This window comes from Rhinolophus sinicus, chromosome X, assembly GCF_036562045.2.
Source record: "Rhinolophus sinicus isolate RSC01 chromosome X, ASM3656204v1, whole genome shotgun sequence".
NCBI lineage: Eukaryota > Metazoa > Chordata > Mammalia > Chiroptera > Rhinolophidae > Rhinolophus > Rhinolophus sinicus.
In genome coordinates, this window is record NC_133768.1 from 98,103,696 (window position 1) to 98,128,550 (window position 24,855).

The following is a 24,855-nucleotide window of genomic DNA, read 5'->3' on the forward strand; positions in this document are numbered from 1 at the left end:
GTGTATCATATTATCACCTATGCTGTGAATTCACTCAGGAATTAAATGGGAACCCAATAACACATTGCTGAAAACAGCTGTATACTATTTTTGGATCCAGGAAGAAATATTTAGCAATGCTTAAATGAGCCTAATAAAACTCGTGTTATCTATATTATAAACTGCATGCAAGTTCAGTTCTCCACTAGTTCCCAACAGAACAAGAACTTCATAAAAAGAAATGTAATTGAAAAAAAAACCCAAGATACTATTTAAAAATCATTGTTATGGTGGAAACCATGTTCACAAAGCTGGTGTTTGGGGAGCAAGAATTTTCTAGAACCCATACTCAACTGCTATGTTTAGAAACAAAGGACATAGAAACAATTTCTTCTGGGACTTTTTCCCCCACCCTCAAGTCTGGGTTATGAACTTTATGTTTACATATAATGGGTTTATTATTTTAAAGGAATTAATAAATATTTTTAAATGGTTGTTTTTTGACAAATACTGATAGGTATAATCTATATAAACAAAAATTCTTTGAGGTCTTCAGTAACTTTTGAGTGTAAAGGGGTCCTGAGACCAGAAAGTTTGAGAACTGCTGCATCCAGTATTTCTAGCCTATCATTTCCCAAATAAGTGTGTTGCCCTTGAGCTGTGCCTGTCTTGTTGACTGCTGTGTAGCCAGAGCTTACCCAGTATAGTGCCCGGCACTTAGCAAGAGCTCAATAAACATCCATCCAATTAAAAATTACAGACTTCTTCATTTTCAGTGATGTGCAATTTCTTAAAGAAAAAAAAGTTGTTTAGAGGAAAAGCATTGTATCTTTCTAAAATAAATAAAAAACAACAAAAACGGCCAATAAAGATGGTGTTTACACTTGGATGTTTATGTTTCAGGTTTCGAGCTTCAGCACCTCTGAATCATGAAGTACAAGAGGCAGGCAACTAACTGCTGCCCTCTCTCCGTTTCCAGAGTCCATCTGCAGCCTGAGGAAGGTACCACAGAGATAAAGGAGGGGGCTGAGGTTTGGAAAAGGTTAGTCCTTCCACTCATGCTCCTTCGTTCACTCACTCATTCACTCATTCACATCAGACCCCATGCTAGGTGCTTACGCCACCAAGATGAAACAAACAGATTCGGCGCCTACCCTAAGCAATCAGAAAAAAAGAAGTAAAGACACATTTCCCACGCGGAGGAGGAGCCTTTGTGCAAAGGAGGTGTGGCCTTTTCTCCGCAAGACAAACCTGTTCCGCCTGCCCCATGCACCCCAAGATGGCGGCGCCCCGACACCCGCCTGCCAGGTGCGAATATTCACACGCCTTAGGGCTGCCACTCCGCCCCAGCCCTGCCCTCCGCGGCCCCTGCACTCCGCGGCTCTCACCGCCCCGAGGCGGCCGGCACGGAAACCGGTGCGTGGCAGCCGCGCGCCCCCTAGTGCCCCGCCCCTGGGCCCCGCGCCGCAGGTCCGCGTCGGCGCTTGTTGACGCCATTATGGGCGTGTCGGCGCGACCCGCGACGTCTCGTCGCGCCATCGATGGCGACTGCGTCAGTCTGAACGGGCCTCCGTTCTCAAGTCGTTGCCGCGGGACCCGCAATCGCTTCGACCCGGTGGCGGCGGCGGTGGCGGCGCGCGTGCGCCCTCCCGCCGCGCCCTGGATCGAGCGGCGGCGCCGAGGCCTGGCGGGGCGAGCCAGGTGGGCGGCGGCGCAGCAGAACAGGGAGCTTCGGTGCGCGCGCTCGCGCGCGCGCGCTCGCGGCGGGCGGGCGGGCGGGCGGGCGGATCGGGGGGCGGTGCGGCCGCTGTGTGGCCCGACCTCCCGGGGTTGCTGGGGCGCCACGGGGAGGCGCGCCGGGGGGCGGCAGGGCGCGGGCAGAGAGCTGCAGACCTCATTTTCTCTGTTCTCCTCCAGCTTTATCTTTGCCTCTTAGCTCGCCTGGACCCTGCCCCTGAGCTAAGTCAGCAACATGAGCAGCAACAACTTGGATGGGAAGGACGACTTTGATGAGCAGTTGAGAATGCAAGAATTGTACGGAGATACCAAGGACGGAGACACCCTGAAAGATCTCGGCGGAGAAACCAATTCTATCGTGCAGCAGCCAAGTGACACCCCATACGAGTGGGACCTGGACAAGAAGGCTTGGTTCCCCAAGGTAGGAGTGTGTTACCACCGGTGCCACTGCAGAGCGGGCCCGCCTCGCGGGGCGCTCCTTGTACGTTTTCTTTGCGAGGTCCTGAGTTGGAGCCCCTACGGATAGTGACGCTTTTGTTGTTGTTGTGTCTGTTGCAGAACCAATGTGTAAAGGGACATACATCTTTAGGGAGATGTCTTAAATGTAATTTAATTCTTAATTTTTTTTCTATGCCTTATTAATTTTATCTGAAGGTCACAATTGGTTATTACATTGGTGACTGCTTTTTATTGCAAAAAGGAAAAACACCAAGAGCAAACTTAGTCGCTGTTACTCTCAGGGAGCCAACGTCACTTATCCTAGGAATTCAGGTGTTTAACTTGTATACTATGTACAAATGCAGCTTCTTGATTAAAAAAAATACTAGCCATTTGTATATCTTTACTGATTGAACTTTTTTTACAGCTCTACTTTCTATTAAATTTTGTCCCTAGACACGCTGCTTGAGTCAGAAGTTATACACAGATGTTACACTGCGAGGGGGTTCAGCGTCCCTAACCCATGTGTTGTTCACGGGTCAACCGTATTTCACTTCTGTAGTGGTAGTGCCAGCTAGGGTGCAGATTTGGTTTCTTTAGCCTTCTGAGTACTTTTAACAATAGTCTGCTAATAGATTCATTTGCGACTTATCTTTTTATGTTAGGGAGGCTCAGGAATGACTAGAGGTGCACAGAATATATGGATGGAGAAGATCTGAGAATATTTATTTAGAGTACTTGGAGAAATCATTAAGTATTTTATTTCAGCTTGGAAGTAAAATAACTGGTGTTAAACTTGGTTCTGTAAACTTTTCCGTAAAAGTACCCTGTTAATCAAAATCTCATATGGGTGGAAAAAAAGGATACCAATAGCACACTAATTGACTTTCAAGCCTGTGATAACAAACCCTGTCTCCATTGTGTAATTTGTTACTTTAAAAATTATTTATTTCATCTTCTTTCTTTCCTATTGTGTGTGTGTGTGTGTGTGTGTGTTGCGGTCCTTCCAAATTGTTACATTTGCTACAGTTGACCCTTTAACAACATGGGTTTGAACTGCGTGGGTCCACTTATACACAGATTTTTTTCATCTTGTATGCAGCTAACATAAACTTACGGTATCGATAAATATAGTACAGTACCGTGACTGTATTTTCTCTTATGATCTTCTTAGTAACATTTTTTATTCTCTAGGTACTTTATTGTAAGGATACAGTATATAATACATACACAAACTATGTGTTAATTGACAATGTTATCAGTAAGGCTTCTGGTCAACAGTAGGCTATTAGTAAAGTTTTGGGGAGTCAAAAGTTATACACAGATTTTCGACGGGGTGGGAGGTTCGGCGTCCCTAACCCCTGTGTTGTTCAGAGGTCAGCTGTATTTCACTTCTGTACTGGTAGTGCCAGCTAGGGTGCAGATTTGGTTTCTTCAGCCTTCTGAGTGCTTTTAACAATAGTCTGATAATAGGATCATTTGCGACTTACCTTTTAGCGTCATGGAGGCTCATACGTCTTCAAACTTTGAGTTTAAATTTTTCCCATTCCTTTGTGTGTCTAACATTGATTGGTATGAAGATATAACTACATTTCTTTCATTGTGCAATCGTGCTTTTTTCTCCAAAAGCCAGGAGGATAGATGTGAGTTGGATTTGTTCTTAATTTGTTATGACACTAAATGAGAATGTGATTTAATTCACGATAAAGTTAAAACAATCATTTTGTTTAACTATTGTTGGCCTCATTCTTTATACACCAAATCAAAGTTCCATTCTGTGTGCTCTTTGCATGCAGATATTGAAATATTTAGTGGACATACACTTTGTGCATCTATATCATTAAAGAAAAAATGATTCTGTTGTTAGATTACTAGTTGACTATAGTTTTTTGTTCCGTTTTGTTATCTGGTACTTCCTTTGTTATATGTACTTGTAGCCTTAGTCAAGTAGACTGCGGAGAGGTCGTAATTTATAAATGAAACAACTAGAAAATATGCCAATATCATTTAAAATGCCTTGATAGTAGCTCAGACTTTTGTGTTGATAGTCCAAGTACCCGTGTCTTATTTTTTGAATCATTGTATGCACACTTTTGTATATAAGGTGACTATTCTTGCATTTACACTTTATTACTACAACTATTACCCACATCTGTATTAAGTTGTATAACTGCATATGAGTAATTTAACACAGTGTAAACTTTTTACAGGAGGAAATCATTTTTGAATTTGTGTGTTGAATTTCTTGTTCAGATAACTGAAGACTTCATTGCTACATATCAGGCCAATTATGGCTTTTCTAATGATGGTGCATCTAGTTCTACTGCAAATGTGCAGGATGTCAGTGCTAGGCCTGCAGAGGAACCGCCACAAAGAAAAACCCCTGAACCCACTGAGTCCAAAAAGAGGGGAGAAAAGAGAAAGGCTGACTCAGGCAAGTGGATTTAGCTTGCAAAACATGAGTGTAAAAATTTTTTAAATGAGAGCATGTGTGTATATAGTTACTTTTTGCAGAATTATAATGGCTTTGAAGGAATCCTAGAGATGAGTGTTTTAAATTATTATTTGGGTTCATATGTTGGCTCTCACACTAACTTATTGAGGGCATTGGGTTGGCTGTTTCAGTTTTATGCCTCAGTTGCTTCCTTTGCAAAATAGAGCTATTGGGGTATTGTCAGAAGTTCTGTTTGTAAGGTTATTTTCTTGTATTTTTTGAGTTTAATTAAATTGAACTCATATCAGTTTTGCTTCAGCTTGGCCCTGTCTAACACAGTAGATTGGAGTTGGAAGCAGTTAAATGCCAAGGCCTAAATTCAGTGCAAGGATGAGTTTTTTAAAGGTAGGATCGGAATCATAACCAAGATAAACCAGCCCTCTTTTTTGCAGAAAGGGCTCTGAAGCTAATTATCTGTTAAAAGATCCAAATACTTTGAAAGCTGCACAGTGGTTTGAGTTAGTCTGTCTTGTTATAAGGGTAAGAAAAAGTTCCTGAAAGTTTTGAGAAACTGCCGCATTGTCAAGATTTCATAATGTGACTTTTACCTTTTCTTGCATGTGTTTTATTTATTCATTTTGATTTTTAGGATGGTTTCATGTTGAAGAAGACAGAAATACAAATGTATATGTGTCTGGTATGTATACCTTTTTGTACTAATTTAGAGTAGAAAATATTTGATTTTGATATTTTTCATAAAGTAATTTTTAGTTTTCAGTTTCTCTAAAGTCTGTTTTTTATTGTGTCATTCTTTGTTCAACTGTTTACATCAGGGAGGAATATGTTGTTTATTGCAAAACTAAGAAAAATTAAGTGTATGTAGCTGTGCATGCCATCCTTTTTGTCTGCTTTAGGTAACTTGTGGTAATTTATCCCTCAGATTCATTGATACAAGTCCTAGGCAAAGAATTTTAAATGTATGTTTGAATACATTAAAACACGTAATTTCCTCAATTCTATAGATGTCAGATTTTTACATACATTTAGAAAATCAAATCTGTGCTCACAGAAGTTGTAGCTTTCTAATTGATAGAATGCTAAGTAACCCTCACCTTTATTTACATGCTTTTATAAAAGTTTTCATTTTTATTTTTCCTAATGTTACAGGTTTGCCTCCAGACATTACAGTGGATGAATTTATACAGCTCATGTCCAAGTTTGGCATTATTATGAGAGATCCTCATACAGAAGAATTTAAGGTCAAGCTTTACAAAGATAATCAAGGAAATCTTAAAGGAGATGGGCTTTGCTGTTATTTGAAGGTTAGTTATGTTGTCAGATGTGTTTCTCTTATCTCCATTTCTAACTCAGAAACCAGGGCTATAATTTTGTATAGATGATAACTAAGACAGAACTATTCAAAACAGGGCGAGAAGGAAACTGAAATTTCAGACTGTGCCTGTGTGTGTCAACACTGGTAAGGTTATTCACTTGTTTGTCTAAAAAATACAGTATAAGATCAAAATATTATATAAGTTATATGGTCAGAGTGCTTCTTTTGTCTTAAAAGAGTTCTCACTGCAAAGATCTCTTTCAGAGTGTAGGCATACAACCAATTCAGGACACATTTCAAAAATCCACAAAGAAAAGAAAGCCAGTAACATTTTATTTGCCCTTGGAATGAATTAGACCAGAGATAGGCAAACTCAAGCCCACTGCCTGTCTTTGTAAAGTTTTTTAGAACACAGCTGCATTCATTCAATTTTGCATTTGTCTGTAGCTGTTTATGTGTTTCAACAACAGAGTTGAGTGGTTGCAGCACAAACTACGTGGCCCACAAAGCCTAAAATACTTACTGACTGGCCATCTACAAAATAAGTTTTCTGACCCCTGCATTAGACCATAAAGGAGATGATAGCTTATGCTTACTGCTTCAAAATATCTTTTTATTGGGAGAGAAGAGAGAGTGGTAGTAACAGAATTTGCAGAAATTTATATATTCATGGTATAATAATTGCACAGGGAAAGCTCAGTGTGAAAGTTAGTCATCATTTCTGGAACACCTATCATCTTAGGAGCAGGTGCTACCCACTATTGCAGGGTACAAAAGAAGTGGGTACAATGATGACATACACTTAATGTCACAGAACCTGAAAATAATTACAAAGTAAAATCTAAAGTGGTAAAACAGTGGTCCCAACACCACAGGTGTGTTGTGAGTGTACAGTATTTCAATGAAATCAGGCGGGAGGCTTAAGCTGACAGCTTTTGGGGAGATAGGCTTTTGACCTGGTTCTTGAATATGATGGGAATGGGACATGGACTTGACCCAGTTACGTCATTTTCAAATGAAAGGAAATTTGAGAGTTTCACAAGTTCTTCAAGGATTATGAAAAATCTGTGAACAGATTCTTAGGGGGTTTAATTGGATTTTAAAAGAAAAAAATGGGGTTTTGAGAAATTTCATGTGTATAATTTATGACCCATAAAAATGTTAAGATTGGCAAAACAGTAAATTGAATTCCAGAAGAACATAGTTAGTTGTTCCAGGATCCATATTTGATTGTGCAGCTCTGGGTTCTCTTGTCTTTGTGTTCTCTTCAGGTCCTCAGATTTTTTACTCTGTAAGGACTGACAACTGCCCCCCACCCCCTTGTATAGGACCCAGAATCCACAAATGTTTCTAATGTACAAGCTGTCAAATAATCACCTTTTACTTCCCACTGTGTTACAGACCTACATTTTAATTGGTGAACTACCAAATTAAAGACCAGCTATGTTGTTCCCAGTTCCTTGAGTCATCCAGTCTTTTAAGAAGGAATATCTTAGAATTTTAAAACTGGAATGCATCTTAGAAATCACGCAAGTTCACTTGCCTTATTGTATAGTTGAGAAATTGAGATGCCAAGAAGCAAAACTGTTCTAATAATGATATAATTTATTGAGCAACTACCGTATGCCAGTCACTATCCTTTATGTGTTCAATTCCATTTAATTTTCTCAAGAACCCTACAGTGAACGCATTACTATTCCCATTTTAGGGATGAAGAAGTCGGGGCTCAGGGAGCTTGAATTATGTGACCAAGTCCACATAGCTGGTTGGGAGCAGCTATGTCTCAAACACAGGTTTCCTGAAATGCAGTCTAGAGTTCTTTATCCCAAAGTAGGTAGTTATATTTAAATCATTATTGCATACATAGTCAGCATTCATCTAAAAGCCTCCTGAAGTTTCATTTCAGTGTGTACCTTACTGACTGTGTCTTGTTTTGCCTTTATAAAGAGGGAATCTGTGGATCTCGCATTAAAACTTTTGGATGAAGATGAAATTAGAGGCTACAAATTACATGTCGAGGTGGCAAAGTTTCAACTGAAGGGGGCGTACGATGCCTCAAAAAAGAAGAAGAAAGGCAAGGACTACAAGAAAAAGCTGTCTCTGCAACAAAAGTTGGTGTTCTTTTTTCCTTTTTGAAAGATTTCACATAAATACCCTAGAGTATGCTTTTGGTAATAGCCACCTAGTTTTGTTCCATTAAGTATGCCTACAAATTATTTTAAAAGAGTTTCATTAGGTCATTACTGTGTTTTACCGAAAATAAGACCTAGCCGAACAATCAGCTCTAATGCGTCTTTTGGAGCAAAAATTAATATAGGACCCGGTCTTATAATAAGAACCTTCAGTAATCCGTACCATAGATGATTTGGCAGTGGTAGTGTTTCATTTTCTGGGGTGTTCATTTGTACTACAACAGGGGCTTAAATAGATAAGAGCTCTATCTCTTCGGAAAATATTGAACATCAGATTAAATAAAATGGCTTAGGCTTGTATACCAGAGCCATTAGTTCATTTTCAATGTTGATTGAAATCAGCTACACCAGGAGCTAAATTTTTACATACAGGTTTGTAGTAGGAAGTAGAAATTAGAAATGATAGGGTTTGTCATTGTATTTACTGTGTAGTTGTATATAGTATATACATGTCATCAAGTTTCTATTAATCCATTTGTTTAACATGTGTTTTGAAATATGCTAGTTTTAAGAAATTAGCCAAAACAATAAGTACTTCTATCAGAGTTCTAATAACACTTCTAACACTGCTTAAACTATTGATAAAATGATCATAAAAAGCATTTAGTTGTGGTGTCCTGTGGTTTGTACAGGAATAGTGAAATAGATACCTACAAATTTTATAAAGAGTAGCAGTGAAATTTAACATAGTAACAAAGAATTACTAGTTCTACATATGGTGCAGTGTGATAAAAAAATACGGTGAATGTTTAAATTTTAAAAATTATTACAGTAAAAGACACATTGCCATTAATCCCCCTCAGAATACTCCCCATCGCTTTGAACACACTTATCCCATTGTTCTTGCCACTTTCTGAAGCAGTTCTGGAAGTCCTCTTTAATTGTGCTGTCACAGCTGCCTGGATGTCCTGAATCATTTCGACTTTGGGAATGAGCCAGAAGTCGCACGGTGCCAGATTCGGTGAATAAATGAATAAGGTGGATGAGGACACAGCGTAATGTTTTTATTTGACAGAAATTTCCTTATACCAGAAGCGATGTGTGACATGAAGCGTTGTCATGATGGAGGAAAAAGTAGACACTCACGAAAGAGGACTTCCAGAACTGCTTCAGAAAGTGGCAAGAATGATGGGATAAGTGTGTTCAATGTGAGGGGGAGTATTTTGAGCGGGAATTGATGACAATGTCTTTTACTGTAATAAGTTTTTTTAATTTAAACATTCACCGTATTTTTCGATCACACCTTGTGTTTCAGTGCACTTTGGCATAATCATAAAATGCCTGAAAACCAATACAATTTGAACATATTGTTTGCCTTCGAAGTATATCGTCTTAGATAATTATACATGCTAAATAATTAGCAATTTTTCAGGAATCTCATTGGAATATTTGTAACCAGACAGCAGTTCTGAAAAATATATATATTCTTGGGATTTCAAATACTGGGTCCATCTTTCACCTGCCCGTTTTTATTTCAGAAAGTTCTCTGAATGCAACTGTGACTAAAATGTACATTGTTGTTTTAGAATCAAATTATTATCATTATTGAATACTCAGATAAGGATTATTTCTACATTATGGCATTAGGCAGTTGGATTGGAGACCTGAGAGAAGAGCCGGGTCATCCCGAATGCGCCACGAGCGAGTCGTCATCATCAAAAATATGTTTCATCCTATGGATTTTGAGGTAGGAGACATTAGGTCATCAGGAACCTTCAGTAATCCGTACCATAGGATGATTCAGCAGTGGTAGTGTTTCATTTTCTGGTGTGTCTGTTTGTAATGCAATGGGGGCTTAAATGAGATAAGAGAGCTATTTTTTTCAGAGATAGAGGCATTACTATTGTACCCTTTAATTTCACATCCTGCACATTCGTATAATCGTAAAGGTAGGAAAACGGAGCCAAGAGTCAATTGAAGTTTTCAGATTTTCCCATGTTTAGCCCAGTGTTCTTTTAATTTTGTCCCAGGTAAGACTGTTTAATACCCATACTGTGGCCCCAAAGGGCAGCTACTTGGTATGGGAAATCATCAAAAATATAATCATTAAAAGATTTCTGGGAGCTGCTTGTGGATTTTGCATATAACTTAACAAGTATAGGTTGATTTTGTTGGGGAGGACCAGTTTCACACTTGGAAGTGAAAACTTCATTTAGTACTAAAAGTTTGGTCCCTAGAATTCCTTAGGTTAATGAAATACAGCCCCTGATGTTAAAATAATGGAGTTTTTCAGGACCTAATTTTAACAAAACTGTTTAGTGATTTTTAGGAGGACTTTATAATAATAACGTCCATGTAAAATTCCAGAAACGGAATAAAAGCAATCAAAGGAAGAAGAGCTACTAGAGAGGTTTAAGGAATGTTAACTGCCATCAGAGTACCTCATGTTGCATTCTGCCTCTTATCTCTTATCTTTTGGCGTAGGCCAGTGGATTATTCGTGGAAGAACAATTCTTTATTATCTGCCTGGATTCTGAAATTAATAAGTTACGGAGAAGAAATAAATGTTCATAATATAAACTTCCAGGTTTACAGATGATCTCGTTGCAGCCGAAGCCTACTCTTGTTCTTTTTGTGCAATTAAACAGTCAGAATGCCCATCTCATTTTAGCCCCCTTAGAGACAAGGGCCCCCAAATGGTCTGTTGAGTCCATCTGGGCGAATAGTGATGTGATAGTGTTTACTTTGCACCTGTGGAATCTGTGTATCTTTCGAGGTTGTTGGGAAGATAAAAGTGGTCTAATTATGATGTTTGATATCTCTTCTGACTAAAATCCTGAAGAATCTTGAAATATAGCAGAGCTGCTCTAGACTTGCAGTGATAATGAAGTATGTTTAAAAAACACCTGTACACATGCATGCTAGATGCTTCTTGAAACACTGTACTTGCCAGGTGGGGCTTTGAAAAGAATGCGTAGATGGATCATGGTATCTAGTCTAGGTACAACTCCAGAATTGCCTTCATCACATTTTATCCCCCTGGTAAATAATTGTTCTTTTTTATTAGGTGACCTATTAGTGTGTATGATTTGAGGTTCTTGATTCACATAGTCCATACTCCTAACACTTGAAATGAATATAAATGCGAATTTAATTCAAAGTTTCTGGAACCTCTGCAAGTAGAAGTCTGTTGTGTAATTACATCTGTGGGGTTTTTTTTTTCTGCTTCCTTCCTTGTTCATTGAGACACCTTATTTGAGTCTAGCTATCACCCCGGCCAGACTTAGTTTTTCCTAGCTTGACAAATGCTCTTTCTCCAAAAAGCTACATTTATTCTACCTTGACTCCTAGAAATTCCCTCCAGTGGATATTTTTAAGGATAGAAGTTTCATGCTTGTAAATTCTTGATTGTTTCAAAAAAACAACACCCTTATTGGTTTAGTGTAAACTTCACTTTGGAGTTATAGAGCCTTTATATTACCCTGCTTTGTTTCCTTCATGGCATTTACTATAATATCTGGAATAATTGGATCTCGTGTACTAGAATGTGAGCTGCATGAGAACCAGAGCTCTGTCTACCTTGTTTGCTGCTCTAGTCCCCATGTTTAGAATTGTGCCTCGCACATAGTAGGCCCTCGATGTATGTTTATTAATAGGCCCCCAATATTAATGTGAAGAAAAAGTGAGTGGTTGAGTGAAACCCCTGTTATAAGGCAGAGTCCTTCCATTCACTTAATGGATAAAACATGTTCTCTTTAACATCTTTACAAGTGAGGGAAAGTTTTCTTTTCAGACACTTGTGCCACCAAGGCTGGGAAGGCAGTAATGGGCTTCAGAGTTCACAGGCGGAGAAACCCTTGGTGCTGCCCGTGTCTGCCCATCTGCCTGGTCTGGTGTGGTCTGCCAAGCTTGGTGAGAGCCTGTCAGAGGAACTACAGACAGTCTTGGTTTTTTTGGTCAGTGTCTCTGTGGACCTGAACCTCAAAGTATATCAGTATAGACCTCTCTCATATAGTAGACTCTAGCCTCATGTGGTTATTTAAATTTAAATGAATTAAAATGAAATAAAACTAGAAGTTCAATTCAGTGGCCACGTGTGGCTAGTAGCTACCGTATTGGATAAGGAGGATATTCGTTTCTGTTGCCACTGCCGGACGACGCTGGCGTAGACATTATAGAACTCGTGGTAGAGGTGAGGTGTTCAACAGGAAAACTTGCCTCATTGGATGTTTTTGGGGAATGTTTGATTTGACTGAAGATTCCATGTTAAGTTCAAAAATAGACATCGGCATCGAGCTTTGTAGGGAAGACAAAAACTGAATTCTCGAGTTACCTGAGGTGTCAGAAAAAAATCAGATTTTAAGGGGATGGAATACATTTTTATTCCCAGTGGGTGACCAGAAAGGAAGCAAAATACCTAAAAATACTCTTTAGTATCAGGGTGAACAATGTGAAGGCTAATGCTTCTAATACAACTTCAGAGGGTTTTCAGTATTTAATTCAAACCCTTATTTAAAAATGCATGCCTGGTAAATTGAATACCGAGAGATGAAGAATCAAAACTCAGATGCAAAAGCAGGTTTCTCATTGTGTATACCAGCACTATCCAGTATAAATATGATGTGAGCCACACGTTTAATTTAAATTTTTCTAGTAGCTGCAGTAAAATACAACACAGAGGGGAAATTTTAATAATGAATTTTATTTAACTTAATACATCCAAAATAATATAATTTCCACATTACTAAAAACATTAATGAGCTATGTTACATTATTTTTCCCCCCTTTGGTACTAAATCTTTAAAATGCAGTGTTCATTTCACACTTGCATCACATCTCAATTGGCCACATTTCAAGTGCTCAGTAGCCGCGTGTGGTTAGTGGCCATCGTCTTGGACAGTGTAAGTTTAAATTAGAAAGGAATGAGAAATGTGATTTGTTTCTCCCTAGGTAAATAAAACACCACCCTGGAAAATTATGAGCACTGACTAAAGAAGGTTTCAATGCATCAGTCTTGATTTTAGTCTTGGGTCTATTGCTTCCAAAATGTTGTCTTTAGAACATTTCCATGCTTAGCTATGTTAAAGAGTTTTCCTAGAGGAGAGGATTGTTTTCTTTTAAGCTTCATGATATCATAAAGCAGTAAAGATACATTAATTATTTTCAAACTGGTATAAAGAAAAATGGAGGTCTGGGAAGACTGGCTAAAATTTGATATCCTCGTAGGAAAAGCACTGAGACTTCGATATAGAAATAAAAAAGGTGCTCCCCTCTCCCCACTGTGGACTCACAACTTAAAATTTGTTAAATATTTGGAAACAATTTTTGTTTGTTTTTAATATTACCCTGATTTCCCTTTCTGAATAAAATAGAAGAATTAGGAACTTGAAAAAGCTTTATTGACTTTTCACTATGTGTAGAAAAGACTGCTGTTTTCTGTGAGGCATACGAAACTCATTCAAACAAGATTTCTACCTTCAGAAAGCACATAATCTGATAGAAGCTGATCACACACACATCCTGAAAAGCCACTACATGACTTTACCAAATGACTTTTATGCTCCATTCCCCATTCCTCTCAGGTCTAATAATTATGTATAAAACAAATTGGCATCCTCTCCAAAATTAGATATTTTAAGTGGGAGAAATCCAGAGTCCTGCCAGCTGTAGTTTTATTTTTAATATTTATAAATAATATTTTTATTTTTCAATTACAGTAGACATAGAATATTATATTAGTTTCAGGTATCCAACATAGTGATTAGACATTTATATAACTTATAAAGTGATCACCCCGATAAATCTAGTACCCATCTGACACCACACATAGTTATTACAGTGTTACTGACTATATTCCCTATGCTATACTTTTCATCCCAGGACTTTTTGTTTTTGTTTTTTATTAAATGTATTGGGGTGACATTGGTTAATAAAATTACATAGATTTCAAGTACACAATTCTATAATACATCATTGCCACCTGTAGTTTTAGAAGCCTCGGATTTATAGGATACTTTTTATTTTAAACTTAATTTTAGTAAATGCCTGCCAGTTTATTTTTGCTTTTTGAGAGAACTTCACAAGGGAAAAGCCACCTTTTGTATTTTTTTTCTTTTTTGCCATTCCACTTTAGTTTGTGAGGAAGATAAAAACCTGTGAGCTAGGTGAATTTTATGTTTCCTAAAAAGTGTAAGTCTATTTCAATAGAAATTCATAGATAGAATACCCTTGTTTTTGCATGTAGTTGCAAATCAGTTGATACTGTAACTTTATGAGCCTTTTTATGCAGTGGAACTTGGAGAAAGATTTGTTAATTCCCACAGGAAATATTAAATCCTTTGGGTTTTAGGGCATGGAGGAGGAGTCCACGTGACCTCAAGCGGCAGTCCTTGAGTGTTCTAATAGACTTCTTACAGGAAAGCACCAGCTAAGAACATGCTTTATTGTGTGCTTTAACAGCTGATTTGTGTGGTTCTTTTGCAGTGTGGTAGGCAACTAGATAAACGGGTTTACCCTGTGAGTTAAAATAGAATCTTGGAAGCACAAAGAGCAATCTTAGAACACTTCATCAATGAAAGGGCTATATCTCTCCCCATTACATTTCTTAAATAGGAATCTATGCAAAACACAAAGCAAAGGGCTCTCATTCTCACAGTCCTCATGGTCAGGCAACACATAGGGATTAGCAGTCTCTGGCTTAATATGTGCCACAGGGCTTCTCCTGCCCATACGGCTGCGTTATTTGGGATTTCCAGTCCCGCTACCCTTCCCACTCCTTTGCCACGGCACACTCCTCCTGCTGCTCTCCCTACTTGTCCATTTCCCCATCTTTTTTTTTTGTAGGACAGGGCAAAGCTTTTATTAGAAGACTTTCAGTTAATATTTAACCCTGAGTATGTACAAATTTGAAAACAAATTAACAAAAATAAAATACCTAAATGTAGAAAAATGGTACAGCATAGAGAATATCCTCAATAATGTGGCAACAACTATGTACAGTGCTGTCAGGTACTACAATTTTTTATATATATAGTTACAAGAAGTGGAGTACAGCATTAGGAATAAAGACAGTAGAAATGTAATGGCTGTGTGTGATATCAGCTGGGTGGTGAACGTGGGGAGGGGTGGTCACTGTGTGAGGGATGTAAATGATAAATGTCTAACTATTACATTGCTTTGTGCACCTGAAACTTAAGAAAAGTTTAAAAAAAATTATAATTCTGCTACATTTCTTCCATCTTAAAAGCAGGGCACACCAAGTAGTACCAACAGCAGTGTGGAAGTTTAACCTTATTTGATTTTGATTTTTTTTTAATTTTATAGACTAAAGACAGACATAACTAACTTTAAGTAAAACCTTTTTTACTTGTTGGATGGTCAAAGCAAGAAATTTGATTCTCAGGCTTGTCCTTAAAGAAAGAGGCAAACCCATTTGAATCATGCCTATTTTTGCAGGATGATCCGTTGGTGCTGAATGAGATCAGAGAAGACCTTCGAGTGGAGTGTTCAAAGTTTGGACAAATTCGGAAGCTGCTTCTCTTTGATGTAAGTTTGTGGCTTGGACACATGATTTCTGAAGCAGTCAGTCTTCCGGTTAAAAGTTACTATCAGATGTTAGTATGCCCCAAGTTTTAGATTAATGTTTTTATATAGTAGGTCTGCTATCTAGTGGTAGTCATCTATTAGCAACAATTAGACGAACGTGGATTATAAATCAAGGCTTTGATAGACTTGGTACACCATGATTATTTCCCTTTATCATCATTCTAGATCATATGATCAGGTAAAGAAAATACAAGAAAAACGTATGAGACCATACGGTTCCCTGTTTGCCCACATTTCCCCCTCTTGAATGATTCTCCTCCATATTTGGAGAAGAACAATCAAGAAAAGCATTCCACTGTAAGTTCCCCTTCTGACTCCTTTTCTACTTCCAAAATTGACAATTATAATTAAAAGAGTCGTTTATTGACTGCATGCTACAAGCTACTTTGCATGTTGTCTCACTTAATCCTCACAATTCTTATGGGTAGGTGCTATTATACCCATTTTTCAAATGAGGAAGCTGAAAGTTTAGAGATTGAGCACCTTGCCCAAGGTCCCTCAGCTGCTAAATGGCAGAACCAGGACTGAATCCCAGAGCTGTTCGACTTTACAGTCCACATTTAACAACTATACTGCCTTACCTCTCCTCGACAGTGTTGTCAGCACAAACATTTCCAAGGACATCATGCCTGGCTCTTTCTAGAAAAGATTAAGCTAAAGAAAAAGCAACTTGTGTGTTACTGGCTGTGGTGAAAGGGAACAAAGGCTTCATACATAGAATCATTTAGCTCAAATTATCAGAAAGAATACTACTTACCTACTTTGTCAAACGTGTGTGATTTATTTTGAATTTTCTCATTTATCCATTCTTCTTTGTCTTTCTAGAGACACCCAGATGGTGTGGCCTCTGTGTCCTTCAGGGATCCAGAGGAAGCTGACTATTGTATTCAGACCCTTGATGGACGATGGTTTGGTGGCCGTCAGATCACTGCCGAAGTATGGGATGGGACAACAGATTATCAGGTAAATTCTGCAACTGTCAAGGGCACATGAACTGTTTTGTTACCAACAAATACTGATCTAGCAGTCCTTCAGATAAGTTTTGGATTTGGTGTAATCTGTGTAATGATAATAGTACTTTCAAATAATACTTTGCATTCAGAGCATAGAAAGAAAAATGTTTCAACCTTTCAGCTTATAAGTCTGAAATTTGAGGCTTGCTCAGAATAGTGATAAGAAAAGAACACATTATGGGGTGGCTGGTTAGCTCAGTTGGTTAGAGCGTGGTGCTGGAAGCACCAAGGTTGCCAGTTCAATACCCACATGGGCCACTGTGAGCTGTGCCCTCCTTTAAAAAGAAAGGAAAACACATTACACCGAAATATTTCTCTTTCTTTCCGTGTTGTAAAGTACAGGCAGAGTTCAAATATTAACTTTTTAGTTGATGAGACATTTCTGCAGTACTGCAGTGCTGGGCATTTATTTAAATGATCTTAAGGTCAACTCTAATAAGTCAAGATGTAAAGTTTTGAAAACTGAAGATACAGAATTGCTTTACTTTCCTAAGTGGTGCCTTATAAACTGAGGGTATTTTTGTCAATATTAGAAATGCTGAAAGGCATTGTTACTTCTTTTTGTCCAAAACTTACTTTAATGCCATTTTCCATTTATGTGCAGGTGGAGGAGACCACAAGAGAAAGGGAGGAAAGGCTGAAAGGATGGGAGACTTTCCTCAATACTCCTGAGGCCAATAAAGGTCTTCGACGTTCAGATTCCATCTGTGCTTCAGAAAGGCCAGGGCCTTCTAGAGTAAGGCATTTTTCAGAGCACCCTTGCACATCTAAAATGAGTGCTCAAGAAGCCGCAGCTGAAATGGCATTTGAAGAACCTGTAGATGAGAAGAAGTTTGAAAAAACAGAAGATGGGGGAGAATTTGAAGAAGATGCTTCTGACAAAGATGCTGAAGAAAGTGGCCCTGAAAAAGATGCTGAAGAAGGCTGCCTTGAAAGAAAGCCCGAGGAAGGCTGCCCCAAAAGAGAGCGTGAAGAAGACTACCCTGAAAGAGAGTCTGGAGAAGCCAGTCCCGAAAAGGTGTTTGAAGAGGGTAGTCCTAAAAAAGAGTCCAAAGAGAATAGCCCCGAAAGAGAATCCAAAAAGAAGAAACTCAGAAATGATTGTGAAGAGAATGGCCTTGAAAAGGAGTCTGAAGAAGATGGCCCTGACGGGGAGTCTGAAGAGGACAGCCCCCAACAGGAGTCTGAAGAAGACAACTGGGAAAGAGAATCGGAAGCCTGCTCTGAAAGGCAGTTTAAAGATGGCTCCGAAAAAGAATTTGAAGAAAATGGCCTCAAAAAAGAATTTGATGAGGATGGCTCTAGCGACGAGGAGTTTAATGAAAATGTTTTTGAAAAAGAGTTAGAAGAAAATTACTCTGAAAAATCAGAATTTGAAGATGACAGCTCTGATAAAGTGTTTGAGGAGGAAGGCTCTGAGAGAGAGTTTGATGAAGAGTCAGATGAAAAGGAAGGAGAGGAAGATGGATATGAAAAAGTTTTTGATGATGAGTCTGATGAAAAAGAGGATGAAGGAGATGCAGATGAAAAGGGGCTTGAAGATGGCGATGAAAAGGAGGAAGAAGAAGATGCAGATGAAAAGATGTTTGAAGATTCAGACGAAGAAGTAGATGCAAAGGAGGATGAAGATATAGATGAAAAGATGTTCGAAGATGATGATTCCAACGAGAAATTGTTCGATGAGGATTCCAGCGAGAAGTTGTTTGATGATTCTGATGAGAGAGGGACTGTGGGTAGTTTGGGGAATGTTCAGGAAGAAGGGCCCCTGTCCACTGGCAGCAGCTTTGTCCTCAGTAGTGATGATGATGATGATGATGATGATGATGATGATATTTAATCCCTTAAACTTGGCTTTTGAGGGCAATTCCTCCATCTACATTTTGCCTCCAGGGTAATTACTAGTAGTGTAACATGAACACGTGCATAGTGGTAGAATGCCATCAGATTAATGCATTGCTGTTTTCATTGTCACCTGTACTTACTGGTTTTAAATCTAAAATTGGCTGTCCAGTTAAAACTTCATAGTATAATGCAAACAAACTGGATATTCGTCCTTTGTCAGATTTGTTCAGTGCATGCAGAATAATGTTTTTTTCAAGTATTCTGGTCGAAATTTATGATATTCAAAAAAAACTAAGTTGTTAATATGCAGAGACAAATTGGACTTGAGTTAAATTGCATTTTAAATTCTTGCTATTGCTTTATTCATACCTAAGTTCAGTTTTTTAAGGATTTGAAAAATCCTGTAGTAGCCTCCTTGCTTCCAGCTTATGTTACCACTTAGGTCCCCATTTCCTCTCTCTAAAACAGAACATGTTACTAAACTTGTAAATATCACCTTGGAGTTTTTCCTTGCCCAGTTCTTGCGAGTAATTTGTTTTTCTTTTCTACCTTCTTTCCATGAAAATTGACTATTAGATGTGCAAGAGTGAACGTCCTGAACTGCTTCCATTACTGAAAATATAGAGATTAGAATTCTGCGTACTGTTTGAGCCCCTCTAGAAGTTGATTAGAGCTGTGGGACCTCTCCCCAGATAAGTGCGCACACTACACAACTTTTTGTATACAGTTTTGGGAGGTTCATGGCTCCCTTGGAGTTTAAGAATGTCTTTTATCGTTAATACTTTCAGTTTTGTGTTTTTCCTAGAATCATTGTGCCTAGTACTGTGCTAAATTGTATAGTTCCAATAAAATTTTGGGTCTTTCTTGCTTGTGCTTTCCAAATTCAATAATGATTGACTTCTGATGTAGCTTTAGAAGTTACTCTCATAAATTAGAAGCATTGAAATAAACTGCATTGATGCTTTTTCATTATACTGTCTGTAAGTGTAATCATTACCCTCGTTAGACAGAAAAGAGTTCTTGTACTTCAAGCCAGCTTTCTGAGAGTTTTTTTTTTTTTTTTTTTATGTCTGGGATTCTTAAAATCTGGATTTTCACCAGAATAAATCAGTGAAAGAGGTGAAGAAAGTTAAATAGAAAAATTGCAAACCAAAATAGGGTTCCCTTTAAAGATAAGTCAGAAGCACCTACACATTGAATTTATTTGGAATTTGATTTTCTAAATGAAGGGAAAACAGAGCTTTATCTTCTGTATACAATGGTTGGGACACTTAACTACAACTTTTAAATGAGCTCTAAGACCATTAGAAGGGGGCTGTTTTCATTCTGATTTATTTTCCCTGCTCATTAATTTGGTTGATATCAAATACTCATATTCTTTTCTTGTAAACATCCTGGAAGTGAAAGTCACAAACAGCTATAAATTGGTAAATAATTTGTGAGGTGCTATGGATAAAAAAAGAGTCATGAATTTTACTAACAATTGTCACCCCAATAAACTTTAACTTTTTAAATAAAAAAAAAGTCATGAAGCACACACAGTCACCTGTTTTCTAAGTAATCAGGTTTTATTGGTCCTGAAAATGAAGTATATTGTGAGGCAGAAATACATCCTGTTATCAAAAGAAAAGAAAAATACAGGGTGGATTTTTAAGCACAGCAATGCTGAACAATTACCTGGCATTTTCTAAATGGAAGGCTCCTTAAGATTATATAGTTCATACATCAAATAATGTTTTCAACCCTGAATGCGTGAACCAGAAGTGGCTTCAGGGAATCTACAAGTACCTTGTATAGGAACAAACTTGAAACTTTGTTAGAAAAAAATATTACTTGTCTTGCCAATATTCATGAAATTTTTTTAACTTACTGCTTTCTACAAAAGAAAGGGACAAGGCAAAATTAGAGTAATTCCTTCCAAGGATCTCTGTTTTCCTTCTCAAGTAATTATAGCTCTGGGTTCTTGCTGAATCCCTGAATGGCCAAATCTGGGCCACTACCTCTTCTTTTTTGGAGTGGAATCTGTTTTCCTGATGTAAATTATCTAGTGATTCTGAGACTTGAAAATAAAGGTAGGAACTAGCTAATATTCTGAATACCCCTTTCTCAAATAACATGAATCTTAAATTTTTTAAAGCGAACCAAACATTTCAGTGTTAATGCCGAGAAGTGCTCTTAATTAGTTTGAATAAAATCATGGCTTGGAGAACAGTTAAAAGGCTTATAAATTTGCCCTTTCAGTATCTGTCAAATAGCTTGTTTTTCCTAATTGGGCCTCTCAGATACAAACCATGCCATTTTTTAAAAGACAGTCACTTTATTTAAAATCAATTTGCTCAAATTTTGCCTCTTACCACACCTCATTTACATGACCTGCTTTGTTGACATCTCTATGTAAAATACTTAATAAAAGAAAAATGTTAATGGGTGAAAAAGGTGAAGGGATTAAGACGTACAAATTGCCAGTTATAAATACAGTCACCGGAATGTAAAGTACAGCATAGGGAATATAGTCAATAGTGTTGTAATAATTATGTATGATGTCAGATTGGTACTAGACTTATCAGGGGGATCATTTTGTAAGGTATATAAATGTCTAATCATTATGTTGTACACCTGAAACTAATATTGTAATGTCATCTGTAATTGAAAAATTTTAAAAATAAAAAAATTAAAAAAAAAAATGTTTCCTTCCTAAAATCACAAATTGATACTGCAAATAGCCTAAATTTATCACAGGGATCAATTGCTTGAAAAAAATACTTCATATTCAAATTTTATTTTTAGGTGTTCAGAGCCCTACAGATAAGTTTTACTTTTCATTTGGAACCAAGAGGATACTAATGTTATGGTATATCAGAAGCATTAGTCTCAAATATAAAGCAAGTGGCTTGTGTTTATAGTTTAGTTATTTGTAGAACTTATAGGCTGTGGTATTAAGTCCTGGACCAGATTTAAAAAAAAAGGAGGGCAGCAGCAGCTGCACAAAAGTGGCTTTTTGCACCACTTCTTAATGTTTCTGCAGGAATAGCAATGGTAGAGTAAAGCTATAAGAAGAAAGCGTTTTCAGTTTGCCATTTCCAGCTTTCTCATAGGAATTAGACTTAACTAGTGATAAACCTGCAACACCATGTAAAAATTTCTAGGCTCAACTATGTCTCAAGTTCAAAAATGTGATTAAAGTATTTTTATACTACCTTTTAAATAAACAGTATAAGCTTTGGTTTTGGGTAATTATTAAATTCTTCTTAGATTGGGGTAATAAAATTTGTACATCATTCAATACTTTTCTATCACCTTTTGCTAGAAATATGTTGATACTTACTAGTGTTAGCCTATTGATTTACTGTATTTACACTCATTATGGAATCTTAATGTAATTTGGTTCAGTCAATTAGCAAAAGAATAGATGGGGCTGGTGTGTGCCCAAAATATGCTAGATGAGGTGGGACAGTGAGAATAAAGGCAGCATGTGGCATGGGCCCGCCTCAAATAGCAGTTGTAATCCAAGTGGAGACAAAGTAGCCAAAAAAACTCTGGCCTTGATTCAGCAATACTTTTACAGCCTAGAGCAGTGCCTGGCACATAATAGGCTCAAAAAATATTTGTAGAATGAATGAATATAGCCTGTGGATACACTGGCACTCTCCATTCATTTGAAGAGGTTCTATTGGCTTCACCACTACCTTATTACCATTCTTGATGATTTAAATATCAAAGCAAACAATCCTGTTTTTCCGCCAATCTTCCCAGCTCAACAGCCCAACTGTCCAAACCCAAGATCAAAACCATTTTGATTTCTCTCCTTGATTTCCCAACCCCAAGCCCTATTGGCTCTAACTCCAAATACACTCCAAATCTGAATACTTCTCCCCATGTGCACTCGCACCACAGCAGTACAAGCCACCGTCATCTCTCAAAGAGTTTCCAAGCCGGACTCCACACTTGCACTCTGGTCCCCTTCCAAGTAATTTCTTAATGACAGGGTGATTTAAAAAATAATCACTGCCTAAGCTTCCCTCTTGGCTTTCAATATTAAAACACTCTATTAGCACTTAGAATAGAATCCAAACTTCTTACTATGGCCTGTACACAAAGCTTTGAATGATCTTGCTCTGCCTGCCTCCGCAGACTCCCCTCAGAACTCTCCCTAGTGCACCACATCTGGGTTTCTCATTCCTACCTCAGGACCTTTGCGCATGCCTCAGCCTGGGATGCTCTTTCCCATCCTTCAGACTCTCTCATCCTTCAGACTGCTTAAGTATCACCTGCTTAGGAATCCTGACCACCCATCTCTCTCCCTTGATGCTTACTATTGAACCCTCTTCACAGCAATAGATCATCTTGTTTATTTGCTTATTTGTCCCCTAGCCCCATCCTTCCAACCACCCTGGCAGCATGCAAGCTCCCTAATAGCCAGGGCTTTCTCCTAGTCTCTGCTGTCTCTCCAGTACCTGGAACAGTGACTGACACATGATAGACCACCAAATACTTTTTCAGTGTTGGGAATAATCATCAGGAAGGTGTTGTATTTATTTTATGAGGAGCTCCACATTGTTGGAGCAATGTGCAGAACTCAGGGCAAGGGAAGGGGAGTAATAGTTATCTGTAATATAAAACCGATGAGACGAGGTTTTGAAAATACAAGGCTCACAGGTAGAGTTCATTTCTATTTGGAGCCATATTAAGTTTGAGATGTCTATATGGTCTCTACGGGGATATGTCAAATAGGCAATTTGATATATGACTCGACAACTCAGGGACGAAGTCAGAGCTGGAAAGTAAAATTTGGTGGCACAGCATATAGATGATATGTAAAGCAGAGAAAGGAGAGGACCAGACCAACCCCTCAGTCATGTGAGCATTTGGAGGTGAGACAGGGGAGAAGGGACGAGAAAAAGATTGAGTGGTCAGTCATACGGGAGGAGAAAGAGGAGCTATGGGTTTCTGGATGCCATGAGAGGAAAGTATTAGGTTGGTGCAAAAGTAATTGCGGTTTAAAAGGTTAAAAATAATTGCAAAAACCGCAATTACTTTGACACCAATCTAATATTTTAGGAAGGCGGTGTGATCAACTGTGCCAACTGCTGCAGGGAGGTAAAGATGAGGACAGAGAATTGACCATTTGTATTTGGCAGATTGGTGGTGGTCGGTGACCTTCGGTAAGAGCCATTTCACCAGTGCTCAAGTGGTGGCAGGGTGAGAAGAGGAGGCGAGAATGTGCAGACAGCAACTATAGACAAATATTTGGAGGACTTTTGCTATGAAGGAAAGCAGACAATGGGGCAAATTCTGGAGGAGAACGTGAGGTTAAGGGAAAGATTCTTTTAACCTTCACTTACACCTTTTCCGATGCTTTTTATGTTGATCTGAGTTTCTGACCAATACCATCTTCCTTCTCTCTAAAGAATTTCTTTTTAACATTTCTTGCAAGTTTCGTCGCAGGGCAAACTGCTACCCCCAAACTGAAGAGACTGACACACAAATACAGAGAATCACAACTTACTGGAACAGGTGCTTCTGAAGGAGGCAATACCAGGGCAGGAAAACCGCAAGTGTAATTGACAAATTGCTGGAGGCTGGGTATGGCCAAGTCTGAGAGAGAAAAAAGTCCAGGGAGACCCAGTCATGGGTGAATCCTGTGGGGTTTTGTGAGTTTTGTGAGTTTACCTCCAGGAGCTTGACCAGGTTCTCATAGTAAATAATTGAGAAAAATCCCCTCGTGCTTCCGGCAGGTGCAGGGTAAAAGGAACCATTCTAAGGCCTGCCCTCAAGAGAAACTAGTTGACCAGAGCCTAACCTGGTGGGACATTGCCAGAGCCTAAGTGATCTGGGGGAAGGGAAATACCCAACTCCAGCCCCCTCTAGCTATTCTGTCCCACCTAAGGGAGGAGGGAATAAAAAACAAACAACAACAACAAAAAAACCTGAGAAACGCCTATGAAGGTAACATTCCAGAGGCACGCATGCTCACTGAAAGACTCCCCTCCCCCACACCTCACCACCACATTACCAAAGGCCTATTTACAGCAGTTCCTTTTACCCGGCATCTCCTGTCTCTCCTCCCCCTCCTCAGGAAAACTTTACTTTATTTAATTGCCACAGGCTCTACCTGTCCGATAAAGAGAGAATTTTACTGTATCTCTCTATAGACTGACATTCTTCAGTTTGGTGTAGTTTTGTTTTTAAATTAAGCAAATACCAAACAGTGTTATCAGTCTCTCTGGAGGTTTGCACAGATGAACCGGTGTTTATGTTAAAAATTCACAGCTGACTTATAGTTATCTTGTTATAAATTGGATGCCAGTTTAATTTTAAATATCTTTTAGTATTTTTTCAAAG

General features: G+C 38.4%; 1 protein-coding gene across 3 annotated transcripts; it reads left to right on the forward strand.

Moving 5' to 3' along the window:
- Window positions 1-1,272: 1,272 nt before the first annotated feature.
- Window positions 1,273-19,485, forward strand: HTATSF1 (HIV-1 Tat specific factor 1). Of its 3 annotated transcripts, none has more exons than XM_019714688.2 (10): window positions 1,273-1,395; window positions 1,897-2,137; window positions 4,408-4,588; window positions 5,238-5,285; window positions 5,756-5,910; window positions 7,869-8,032; window positions 9,701-9,800; window positions 15,509-15,598; window positions 16,484-16,621; window positions 17,276-19,485. In XM_019714688.2, the coding sequence occupies exons 2-10, from the start codon at window positions 1,952-1,954 to the stop codon at window positions 18,506-18,508; spliced, it is 2,295 nt and encodes a 764-aa protein (XP_019570247.2). In that variant the 5' UTR covers window positions 1,273-1,395; window positions 1,897-1,951; the 3' UTR covers window positions 18,509-19,485. The 3 variants fall into 3 exon arrangements, with proteins under 3 accessions (XP_019570247.2, XP_074179288.1, XP_074179289.1); XM_074323187.1 differs by lacking the exon at window positions 1,273-1,395 and adding an exon at window positions 1,484-1,680; XM_074323188.1 differs by lacking the exon at window positions 1,273-1,395 and adding an exon at window positions 1,484-1,680 and having other exon boundaries at window positions 1,916-2,137.
- Window positions 19,486-24,855: the final 5,370 nt, after the last annotated feature.